The sequence below is a fragment of the Chroicocephalus ridibundus genome, chromosome 22 (assembly GCF_963924245.1).
Source record: "Chroicocephalus ridibundus chromosome 22, bChrRid1.1, whole genome shotgun sequence".
Lineage (NCBI taxonomy): Eukaryota > Metazoa > Chordata > Aves > Charadriiformes > Laridae > Chroicocephalus > Chroicocephalus ridibundus.
In genome coordinates, this window is record NC_086305.1 from 4,599,817 (window position 1) to 4,611,657 (window position 11,841).

At 63.8% G+C, this 11,841-nt stretch overlaps 2 protein-coding genes across 2 annotated transcripts; both read right to left on the minus strand.

Annotated features, from left to right (window-relative positions):
• Positions 1–141: 141 nt before the first annotated feature.
• SHD (Src homology 2 domain containing transforming protein D) lies at positions 142–3,303 on the minus strand. Its single transcript, XM_063358292.1, has 6 exons — positions 3,085–3,303; positions 2,303–2,393; positions 1,969–2,181; positions 1,326–1,464; positions 549–668; positions 142–328 (listed from the first exon to the last, which is right to left on the minus strand). Exons 1-6 carry the CDS (start codon positions 3,301–3,303, stop codon positions 142–144), a joined length of 969 nt encoding a protein of 322 aa, XP_063214362.1.
• Positions 3,304–4,645: 1,342 nt separating this feature from the next.
• Positions 4,646–10,684, minus strand: YJU2 (YJU2 splicing factor homolog). The gene is made up of 8 exons (XM_063358346.1): positions 10,606–10,684; positions 9,960–10,060; positions 9,520–9,664; positions 9,035–9,169; positions 8,497–8,678; positions 7,852–7,972; positions 6,706–6,871; positions 4,646–5,582 (listed from the first exon to the last, which is right to left on the minus strand). Exons 1-8 carry the CDS (start codon positions 10,627–10,629, stop codon positions 5,497–5,499), a joined length of 960 nt encoding a protein of 319 aa, XP_063214416.1. The 5' UTR covers positions 10,630–10,684; the 3' UTR covers positions 4,646–5,496.
• Positions 10,685–11,841: the final 1,157 nt, after the last annotated feature.

The following is an 11,841-nucleotide window of genomic DNA, read 5'->3' on the forward strand; positions in this document are numbered from 1 at the left end:
GACCAGAGCGTCGCCATGCCTGGTGCCGCAGAGCACGCAGCGGGCAGGGGCTGCACGTCGCCTTTTAATGAGGGGGGGGGAGGGCTTCGCTGCGGGACCAGGTTGGGGGGCACAGGTGGGGGGTCCCCGCCGGCGCTGGGCTCACAGGGGCTGTGCAGCCACAGGGTAGAGCAGGGAGAGGTGGCGGGCGCCCCGGACGGGCAGCGCCCGCGCCGTGTAGTGCCGCACGGCCTCGGGCACCGAGGGGAAGGCGGCTCCGGCGCGGCCGAGCACGAAATGCTGCTCCCGCGTCCGCGTGAGCTTCACGTGCACGAAGCCGTGGCTGCTCCTGCGGGCCGGAAGGGGAAACTGAGGCACGGCCGGGCCACCCTCACCACATGCATGTGCACATCAACATGGATCACGGGGGGAAAACGCAAACACACACCAGCGCGTGGACGCAAGCACCGTGCCCGCAGCCCCCCTGCCCAGGCACCCTCCCGTGGACCCCCCCCATGCCTGGGTTGTCCCCAGGGCCGTCCCCACGCTCCCCACAGCCCCGCGCTCACCGGAGCGAGAGCGAGTAGTCGTCAGGGCTGGTCTCGCAGTCCCGCACCAGGAAGCTGCCCTCGCGGCACAGCGCCAGCAGCGTCTCGGCGCCCGCCCGCCCGATGGGGCCGTGGTACCACCTGCACGGTGCATTGCGTCACCCTGGCACGTGGCACCCCAGCACCTGGCAAGTGGCACCCCACCACACAGCACTGGGGCCCCAGGGCCCATATGCGCTGTGGGGCACCCTCCATGCCATGGGGCACCATCCTCACCCACTTGGACCCCTCAGCAATGGGGACACCCTTGGTGGCACAAGGACCCATCCACCCCACATGGTGTCTGTGCCATGGGGCACCTTCTACGTCACGGAGACCATCTAGGGCATGGGGCATCCATCCAGGCCAAAGGGACCGTCCACGCCATAAGGATCTTCTAGGCCGTGGGGGACCCAGCTATGCCATGGGGCACCCAATCACACCAAAGGGACCAACCACACCATGGGGCACCCTCCACTCCATGGGGACCCAATCATGCCATGGGGCACCCAACCACGTCAAAGGGACCAACCACACCATGGGGCACCCACCACCTCATGGGGACCCAGCCATGCCATGGGCACCCTCCACCCTATGCGGACCCTCTATGCCATGGGCACCCAACCATGCCATGGGACACCCTCCACACCATGGGGACCCATCTGTGGGGGACCCTCCACCCCAGAGGGCTGCCTCCATGCCACGATGTGTGACCAGGATGTTGATGCCACCCCACAGAGTGACACCCCCCAGACTCACGCCTGCTTCTCCAGAGGCAGCGAGGTGTCCACGTGCCTGGGGCTGGGGGGACAGCCCGGCCTGGCACCCGCGGGGGGCCGGGGGGGCTGCGGCAGCTGCCGGGACAGGCTGGGGGAACGCTCGGGGCTCTCAAACTGCACTGCAGGGGCAAAGGGAGGGGAGTGTCACCCCACTGCGGGGTCCCAGCACCCGTGTCTGCTGCTGGGGGGCACCCAGGGACCGGACCACCAGTTCTCAGAGCCAGAGCACAAAGGGATGTCCCAGATGTCCCCACCACGGTTCCTCCTTGCTGTGGTGTCCCATTGCACCCCTGAGGTGGGACCCATGGGCGCTGGGGGATGTGGGGCTGGGGAATTCCAGGATGGTACCCATGGGTGCTGGGGGATGCTGGGGGACCCCAGGGTGGCGCCCACGGGTGCTGGGGGATGGTGGGGCTGGTAGGGGACAGGAGTGGTACCCATGGGTGCTGGGGGATGCTGGGGTCATGGGAGGAAGGGGTGGCACGCAGGGGTGCCAGGGGATGCTGAGGAGTGTCACCCACGGGTGCTGGGGGATGTGGAGCCTGGGGACCCCAGGGTGGTACCCACGGGGGCTGGGGCTGGGGGACACCGGGGTGGCACCCAGCGCCCCGGGATGCTGTCACCTGCGAACGCCCGCGAGATGTGATCCTTCTTCCACTCCCAGGGCTGGTCGTACTCGTCGGCCGGGCGCTCGTCGTCGCGGGGCAGGCGGCTCTCCCGGGCGGGGGGCACCCCCGGGCCCTCCCCGGCCGTCTCCCACTCCTCGTAGGGGGTGTCGTAGAGTTGGGGTCCCCTCCGCGGCCTCGCCCGCCGTCCCTCGCCCTGCCGCGGGCACCCTGGGGACAGGCAGGGCTGGGAGAGGCAGCGGGGCAGGACGGGTGGGACGCACCCCGGCCACAGGACCCCCCCCGGGGCTGGGTGTTGGGGGCGGGAGGGGGTGCCCAGGGTGTCACCCACCTGTGGCCTCGCCGGGCTCCTCGCAGCCCCCCTCGGGCGCTGGGTCCTGCTCCCCCTCGAAGGGCTCCGAGTACTCGCTCTCGCCGGGGCCCTGCGGGTGGGTGTCCCGGGTGGGACGGGATCCCCACTGCCCCCCCACCCCCCACCCCGAGGTCCCCAGTCCCTGGGTCCCCTCCCCAGGCCCCCGCAGCCTCCCCCAGGTCGCTGATATGGATGTCCCCAGCCCTTTCCCCGCTCCCTCCCACCCGGTCCCTTTGTCCCCCGACCCCTTTCCCCTTCCCCCTCTCCCAGTGACTCCGCCACCCCCAGCCCCCCCCAGTTCCCTCTCCTAGTGACCCCGGGGCCTCCCCCGGGTGCCCCGCTGCCCCCCCGGCCCCTTGGCTCTCCCCGGTTCCCCGTCCCCGGTCCCCTGCGGTACCCCCGGTCCTTGTCCCCAGCCCCTCTCTGTCCCCACCCCCAGTTCCCACATTCCGCCCCCCCCATCCCCTCTGTGCCCCCCGGTCCTCGCACCCCGACCCCCCCCCCCCCCTCCCCCGCTCTCCCCGGGTGCCCCACTCGCACCTCTCCGGTCCCCCCCGTGCCCCCGGGTCCTGCTCCCCGGTCCTCCCGGTGCCCCCCCCGTCCTCCCGCTGTCCCCCGGTTCCTCTCCCCAGCCTCCCCCCACCCCGGTTTTCCCACCGCACCCCCCGGTCCCTTCGCCGCCCCCCGCCCCGGTCCCCGAGCTTCTGTCCGGGTCCTGCCCCGCTGCCCCCGCGGTGTCCCCCGGTGTCCCCCGCTCCTACCTGCTCCAGCCGGCCCGGCCCCGCGCCCCCCACCCGCACCAGCCGGTGCCGAGGGGAGGCAGCGGGGCCGCGGAGGGCAGCGCCGGGGGGAGCGGCGGGGGGGGCCCCGCTGCCGGTGCCGGTGGGGCGGCGCTCGCCGCCGCTGTAGTCGGGCTGGGGCGGGCGGGGGGGAGAGCGCCGGGCCCCCCGGCCCAGGTACTCCCGGAGCCACTTGGCCATGGCGGGGCCGCCCGGCACCGGCACCGCGGGCGCGCCGGGACCCCCCCGCCGCCGCCGCCGCCGGGAGCCGCTTTGTGTCGCCGCCGCGCGCGGCGCGGACCGGAGACCCTGAGCCCCCCCGCGATCCCCCCCCCCCCAGCGCCCGCCTCGCCGCGGGGGGGGGGTAACCGGCACGGGGCGGGGGGGGGGGGGGGCGAGACCCGCCGCGGGGCGGGGGGGACACCGACACGCCGCGGGGGACAACAAGGGGGACACGGCGGGAGCCGCGGGAGGGGAGGGCTGACACCACCCCCCCCCGTCCCCGCCATCACGGGGGTCGCAGTGCCCCCCAAGTGACACCGGGATGGCCCCCCCCGTGTGAGAATGTGTGTGTGTGGGGGGGGGGGGGCACCAGGACCCCCGGACACAGGCGGGTGTCACACCGGCTGTAGGACCTCTTCCCCCCCCGGCCACTCTGGGGTCCCGGGGCTGCCCCTGGGGGGGGTCGGGGCACAGGGAAAGGGCTGGGGGGGAGCCGAGCGCGGGAGCTTCAGGGGGGTGGGGGGAACATGGACCCCACCCCAGCTGCAGGAGCACCCCCCCCCCCCAGGGAGCTCGTCGGGAGGGGGGCCCTGCCTCCCCCTGTGCCCCGGGGTTTGGGGGAGCCTCAGGGACCACGCTTGGGGGGGCAGGAGGGCCGGGGACCCCCCAGCCGTCCCCTGATTTGGCGCCTTTTATTGTCTCTTCCCAGAACAAAGGTCCCTCCCGGGATCCTGGCCCGGTGCTGGGGGGCTACATGGAGCTGGGGGGAGAGGCACAGGACACATCTGGGGGGGACAGTGTGGCCAGGGTCCCCCCCCCGGCTTTGCCAGCCCCACAGAGCGGATCCCCATAAACCCCCAACACAAACCCCGGGGCTGAGCCCAATATCCAGCATTAATATTTGAAGAGGCTAATTACAGCGCACGTGCGAGGAATGCTAATTGGGATGGGGACGGGCGGGGGGAGCTCCCTTTTCTCCCCAGCTCTCAGAAATTCCCCCCGAGCCCCCGGCCCTGCAGCCCCACGCCAGAGAGCCATTTGTGAGACTCTGAGAGCGGGTTAATTAGCGAGAAGCTGCTTGCCAATTAGAGGTGGGTGCCCGCGTAAGGAGGAAGGGAAGAGACGTAGGCGAGGAGAGCCCCGGAGCGAGCCCCGCCATCGGGCAGGTGGTCCCCCCCAGGGTGGGTGATGGGTGCCGGGACCCATAGCATGGGGGTGGGGGTCCCTGGGGATGTCCCCTGCCAGCCCCACACGGGCAGGACCTGCTGCCCGTGGACAAATTACTGTTCTGGAAGATAAAGAGGCAACGGGTTCTGACACAACCAATTTATTACCGGGTGGCGGCTGCTGGGGAGCCGAGCAAACCCAATCGCTCTCCGAACGGCGGGGAGGGGTCTGTCACCAAGCTGCTGGGGTGCAGGAGGACTTGGGCAGGGGAAGGAGGGTGGTGGCAGCCTGGCCAGGACAGCCCGGTCCCCGCAGCGTGGGGCTCGATGAGCCCCCTGCGTCCACGCTGCAGAATGTGTCACCTCCGGCAGCAAAACAACAGGGGATTCGGGATCTGAGCCCCACAGAGGGGTCAGGAGACACCCAGGGCCAGTAAGGTGGTGGTGGTGGGTCCTCCCATGGCTAAAAAGGGGTGCTGAGCTCCTGCCTTCCCCCTGCAGGGACACAGTGAGCAGGGAAGGGAGGCCCCCAGGTCCCTTTATTGCCGTGGGAGGGTCAGTGGGTGACGTACCCAGGGGGTGAGGGCGGTGGGCACCACCAGAACGGAGAAACTACACAGTCCCGGCCACCCCCGTCGCTTCCGTACACGTTACAGGTGCAGGGCTGGGACACACCGTCCTCGGGGGCTGGCTGGAAGCTGGGTTTGGAGACAGCCAGCCTGGGACAGCGTTGGGGCTCTCCACTGGCTGCGATACCCTCCCTTGGCCTCAGTCTGCGGGTGGTGGTAGCCAGCAAGGGCCGCCGCAGCCTTCTCCCCGTCAGAGGATGGATGCACACCCCGGGTCAGGCAGGTGAAGACGCTGCGACTCCAGATGGCCTGGAAACCCCGCTGGGCCCGAGGGCTGCGATGCCAGCTCCGTGCCGGGGCTCTGGAGAGCAGCTGCTGTCAGCTGGGAGGGGGGACAGCCCGCCATCCCTGCTCTGGGCTGGCTCGGTCACCACTCATCAGTCACTCGCGCTGTCCTCGCTGTCCGAATACGCCCCCAACAAGCCGAGAGAGGACGTGGTGCCCGTTGCTGTGGGAAACGAGCCTGGAAGTCGAGCAAGAGAGCAGACACCATCAGGTAGGGCCCTCCCCGATGCTGGCAAAACCCCGCCGGCTCAGCGCAACCAGCCGCGCGGAAAGACAAGCCTGCCTTGCCGCGCCAGACAAGGCAGCTGGAGCCAGAGAGCGAGCGGTGCCTCGTCCCCCCCAGCCTGAATCCCAAGGAGTATAGCAAGGTTAAATGGGACGGACGAGGAGACCCCGCGCCCCCTCGGCTGGAACCTCCTGCTCCCACCTTGCGGCAATGGAAAGAAGCAGCGAGGTTGGCCCAAGGTCTGCAAAACCCCCTTCTCCCTCCCCAACCCCCTGGGAGATTTCAGCCACTGGAAGGGAAGCGAGGAGCCAGATTTTCGGCTTTGACCACGTGAACTGCCAGCTGCAAGCGGGAGGCAACGTCATGGGCAGAGGAGCTCCGAGTCCTTGAAAGATGATGGGCAGCTCCTCCAGCATAATTTGGCTGAACAGACCCTGCCAGCAGCCAGGAGCAGGTGGCTGGGGAAAAGCGTATCAAAAACGGGGCAACTACAAGAGCTGTCGTTCCCCAGGGACCCCCTGAGGGCAGAGGGACTTACTAAGCCAAAGGCTTAGGATCAATCAGCCCAGAACCAATCAATTCATCAGCTCCCTCCCCAAATCCATGGGTCCCCTGGCTTCCTGGGGCAGTGAAGGATGAGGTAGTAGAAAGCCTTTCTGCTTGTTTTCACCACTTCTTTAAAGGTCCCGAATTCCTAACAGTTCGGCAGGTTTTACAGTCAGGCTCCAAACCAAAGCAATTTTCTTGCTTTTACATTCCTATCTCATTGTTGTGACGGTTCCCAGCATCGTATCTGCGCACTGAGACACTGTTTTAAAGCTTCTGGCCCTGACAGTCTGTCTCCAAGGCCTTTGCTGACCACCAAAGGCCAGGAAGGAACCTCTCCTCCACCAGATCTCCTGGAAACAGGAACAACCCCCTGTTCTTACACCATCACGGCCCCATCTATCCCACAGCAAGGACTTGACCTGAGAGCATTCAGGCTCTGAAGACACCACTAAAGGCCACCGGGGTGCTGCCAGAACCCGCCCTGATGGCCCGGCTCAGGCCACCCCATCCCCACGTGGGCTGTTACCGGTGTTGGCCGCGGTGCCTTGGTTCTCTGTGCCATTAGCCAGGGCAGGGCCCGGCTTCTGCTTTTTCACTGTGACCAGCCCGGCCAGCTGGGACTTGGTGTTCAATTTGCCCACACTCCGCTCCCAGCTCTCCGTCTTCAGCTTCTTACTCTGGGGCTGAGGGTCCTGCAGAGTAGAGAAGGGGTGTTAGGGTGCTCTGGCCTTGGAGGGGAGGCAGAGGGACAGGGGAGAAGGAGGAGTTGTAAAACCAGCAGCACAAAGCACACGAGATGTGAGGATGGCCGCTTGGAGCAGCCAAGGTGGGTATTCTGCCCCCACAGCGACTGGCACAAGCTAGACAAACAACAGGGATACGGATCTAAATGGATGCAAAACAGCCCTTGGACACAAATGTCCCACTGCCTGTGACAGTTAAATCCACCCTTGCAGAGCCACAGGCTGGCTCGGGGACGCCGAGGAGCCAGATGCATGCCACAGGGCTGCACAACCCCTGCCAGCCAGGACTGTGTGCCTGCAGGTGGTCCAGCCACTGAATCAAACTCCCCCAGGCACAGGGATTAGTGCCGGGCCAGGGAACATTGCTCAGATTAACCCCAGCCCGGCTTAGAGACACGGCAGCTTTGATTCATCCAACCGGACAGAGGTCCCCGCAGACAGGGATCGACATCGGAAAGCAGCAGTGCAGGGGCCTGTCTGTGGGGATAATCCCTCCCCTGCAAGCCGGGCACTGAAAGCCCTTTTGTTCCGTGCTTCTCCAACACGGACAAAACAAAACCAAAGGAGAGGCTGTCCCAGGCAGTCGTTTCATTGCTGTAATTTTCAGAGTGCTGAAATCGTGCCTGAAGTATGACTAAGGCACAGGCGAGTCCGTTCCTTTCAAGCTGAAAGGGAAGCCACGTCCCGAGCAAGGACAGTGGCAGCTCCCTCCTGGCCTTTGTCAGCAGACACGGTCTAAAATCACCAACTGATCCCGGTCTCCTTTCAGCCCAGTGCACAGGGACACAGGCTTTGTGAGCTGCTCATGCGTGACAGGCATTAGGGCTCCAGGGCTGCACAGAGCAGGGACAAAACAGCGCAGCCCAGGACAGTAGATTTGGGCTGGGGGAAGAGGTGCGGTGGGTGGAAGAGCCTCTGCCCCCACTCACCTCCTGCAAGATGTCTGTAGGTTTCATTTTGGCCACAGGCTTTGTGTTTGATTTTTCAGGCTCTTCGTCGGAGTCCGAGTCTACCAGCAGCCGCCGGTTCTGGGCCTGCTCCAGCATGGCTCTGCAAGGAGAGAGGCCGCGCGCGGAGGGTTAAAGCTGGCTCTGTTCCACCGCCACGCTGAGCGGTGCCGGCTCTGCACCATGCCTGTGGGGAGCTGGAATTCAGCAGCAGTGCAATGGGATCCACCTTCTCAGGTGCTTTTTGAGAAGTCATGTCCAAGCAGTGCCCAAAGGTTGAGAAATGCAGCCTCAGCCAGGTGCAGAAACTCTCTCTCCACACAAGGACACTTCCCAGGGGTAGTGAGGCCCCTGCAGCAGCAGCCCGGGTCTCCCCATCAGACGGCCAGTGATACCAAACCCCCTCCACCTCCCTAAACACTTTGCCATGATAAACTGTCCCCAATCTCCTCACAGCCCACTCAGGACCAGGTCCCACCCACACAACTCCTGTAAACTCAGGGTACTCAGGCAGGGCCCTCTCTTAAGCTCCCTTGGGGTGCTGAGGGAAGGGTGAGACCCAGCCCTGCCAGGCCAGGGCCAGCGTGGCCGATTTCACACACCCATGAATGTTTCCAGCCCACTCACTTCATCTCTTGCTCATCCTCCTCTTGCTCCTTGCGCTTCTGCTCCTCCTCATACTCTTTGTACTGCTTCAGCATGGCCTCAAAGTCCACATTTGCCTGGCGCTGGTTGAGTTCCTTCAGCTCCTGCAGGTTCTCCAGAACTTCCATCTCCAGCTTGGAGTCCTTGGTTCGGTTCTCCAAGACCTGTGTGACCAGGGGGAAGCCAGGCTAAAGTGAGGTAGCAGAGCCTACTAGCAATCTCCAACAACCCCTCCCCACCCAGTATGGGGCAGGAAGCACTAAGAGGATCATCATCATCCTCATTTTTGTGTCTTAACAGGACAGGAAAAACGGGGGCAACATGCAGCCTGTCACAAGTTTCAGCACAATGGGAAACCTCCTGAGGGCAGAGAGTTGGCTTGTGCCTGTCCAGAGCACAGCAATACCTCAGGAGCCTGGAGAACTAAACCAACGGCTACAAAATCACCTCCTTTGCTGGGAAAAGCCAGCCAGGACAGAAGAGAGGTTTGCCTCCCGCAGAGAAACGCACGTTGTCCTACCTTCATGGGATTGTTGAGCTCTTCCTCTTCCCTCTCCTTCTGCATTCTTTTCTCCTCTTCCTCCAAGAGTTTCTCAGCTTGGAAATTGCGAGTGGCGCCATGCTCCATGGTGTAGTCTGTGTTCTCAGGATCTGTCTAAGGAAGACACAAGACAGCAAAATCAGCTGGGGCAATTCTACTCCAGCCATCCTGTGGCCACTTCCAGAGCTGCATGAAAACAGTTCCTGAGTTCATTCACATCACAGAGTAGACAATCCCCCACGGCCTTCTGTTCTGCTCCAGCTGATGTGCTACAGCCCACCCACAGGCGAGACATTTCAGAACTATGAACAGCAATGAAAAGGGAAGGCACACCAAAAAGCAGACGGTCAGACTACATGTTTGCTGGGACACCTCTTTCCCATCGGGCCAGCACCCAGCCTCATCCACAGACTGCACTGCCTCCCCAGAAAGTGAGCGTGCAGAAAATACAGAACATATTTCACCTTGAAAGTGATCTCTGCCAGACAACGTGTGCACTTGATGTAGAAGCGGAAGATGGGAAGTCCCAGGTACACCTCATTCTGAACAGTCTCCTTACGGGCGTTGAACTTCTTCCCCTTATAGATGTATTCACCACACGTCTTGCATCTAGAAAAGGAGAAAGAAAAGTCCATAACACATGAGAAAAAGAGAATAAACAGACGAAGAAAAGTCCAAGTGATCCTCAGGCCGTGTCAGCCCAGGTTCTGAGCAATGGTTATTTTCTCCTTTGGAAATGCAGTACCCCAAAATCACCCACAGCATCTCTTCCCTCTCCCTCACCCCTTTTCTTCTGGTCTGTGTCACCTCTAACGGCTGCTGCAGCATACGGAGGTGAAACAATTCCTACGCAAACTCCTCTTTTCCACAGCTGCTTCCTTCTGACTGGCACAGCCCCTCTTACCGCATGTTGAAGGGGGCCATGAGCCGCACCACATACTGTCGGTCCTTAGGGAGTTTGAGCTTTGGGATCTTAGCAGGATCAAAGTCCGGCGGGTAGTATTTCTACAGAGACAGAGCAGAGACGTGCGAGTGTTGGGCGCAGTCACCCAGAGCAGTGTGAACCGTGGCGGGCAGGCTCCCGGCTGCCATATCAGCCTCAGGGATCAGCTCCGCACAGCAGGAGCCAGCATGTCCTTACCAAACAGGCATGCTCAAGTGCCAAACACCCCGTCCACGACCCCCCACCAGAGCCAAGTGTCAGTCTGTCTGTCCGTCTGCCCATCCTTGGCCCCAAGCCCCCCAACCCTTGCATGATTTTAGGGCCTAACCCTCTTGGCCCCTGTCAGCCCCCTCCAAGCGCTGCCAGGAGCCCCAGCCTGGGGATCCCACCCCAACCGCCCCCCTCCCAGCCCCAGAGTCCCCTCAGGGACCCCCCTCCGCCTCAGAATCCCCCCAGCCGCCCAGGGAACACCTGGCACCCCCAGTCTGGGGACCAACCTCAGCGATGAGGGAAGCCTCTCCGGGACCAGCCCGACCTGGGGACACCCAGAACGATCACAGACCCCCGCCTCAGCACCCCGCAGCCGGGGAATCCCCCCCCAACTCACGTTCAACACCTTCCGCTCCGACATGGCTGCGACCTCCCTCAACTGCCAGTGCCAGCCAGCAACCGTCCCCCGCACCGCTCCCCACTTCCGGCAGGTAGCCCCGCCTGCCTCTGTTTCTCATTGGTCCAGCGGGCCCCGACCCTGCGGGTACTCGTTTATTATTGGCTGTTTTAGCCATCTGTCAGTGGGCTGTGCCCGCTGATGTGAGTCCGCCGGTGCGCCGCGGCCGGAGAAGAGGTTCCGGGGGGGGAGGAAGCAGCCGGAGAGCGCCCGGCTCTGCTCCCAAAGGGAATTGATTCGTATTTCTTGCTTAAAACTGAGGATTCGGAGTCCTTAACTTACGGTTTATTGTTTTGAGTTTGTAGCTGATGGTTTCTTACTCAGGGGTTCTAGTTTATTACTGTATTTTATACAAAAATGAACCGCAAAGAAATAACCCACTGTGGGGCTCCCAGAGCACCCCACGGCCCATTGTAATCACGGAGTGGTTTGGGTCAACAGCAAAGAGTTTCTTCCCAATATCTCATCTCAGTCTCCCCTCTTCCAGTGTAAAACCCTTCCCCCTCGTCCCACAGCTCCCCTCCCTGCTCCAGAGTCCCTCCCCAGCTTTCCTGGAGCCCCTTTAGGGACTGGAAGGGGCTGGAAGGTCTCCCCGGAGCCTTCTCTTCTCCAGGCTGAACCCCCCCAGCTCTCTCAGCCTGTCCCCACAGCAGAGGGGCTCCAGCCCTCCCAGCATCTCCGGGGCCTCCCCCGGCCCCGCTCCAACAGCTCCGTGTCCTTCTGCTGTTGGTGGCTCCAGAGCTGGAGGCAGCACTGTAGGGTGGGGGGGTCACCTCCCCAAAGGGGAGCTGAGGGGCAGAATCCCCGCCGTCCCCTCAAGACATTGTCCATCCCTCAGGTCCCTGTCATCCTGAGGGCCCCGCCATCCCCTCAGACCCCTATCGTTCTCTCAGGATTCCCACTGTTTCCCCTCAGACTCTGGCATCCCCTCAAAACCCCCACCGTCCCCTCAGGTCCTCCACTGTCCCTCAGGCCCCCGCCATCCCCTCAAAATCCCTGCTGTCCCCTCAAGACCCCTGCTGTCCCCTCAGGCCAGGCATTCCCTCAAGACCCCCGCTGTCCCCTCAGACCCCCGCCATCCTCTCATGTCCTCGTCGTCCCTCAGATGCCAACCGTCCCCTCAGACCCCACCGCCCCCTCGAGACCCCTGACATCCCCTCATGATTCCCACCATGC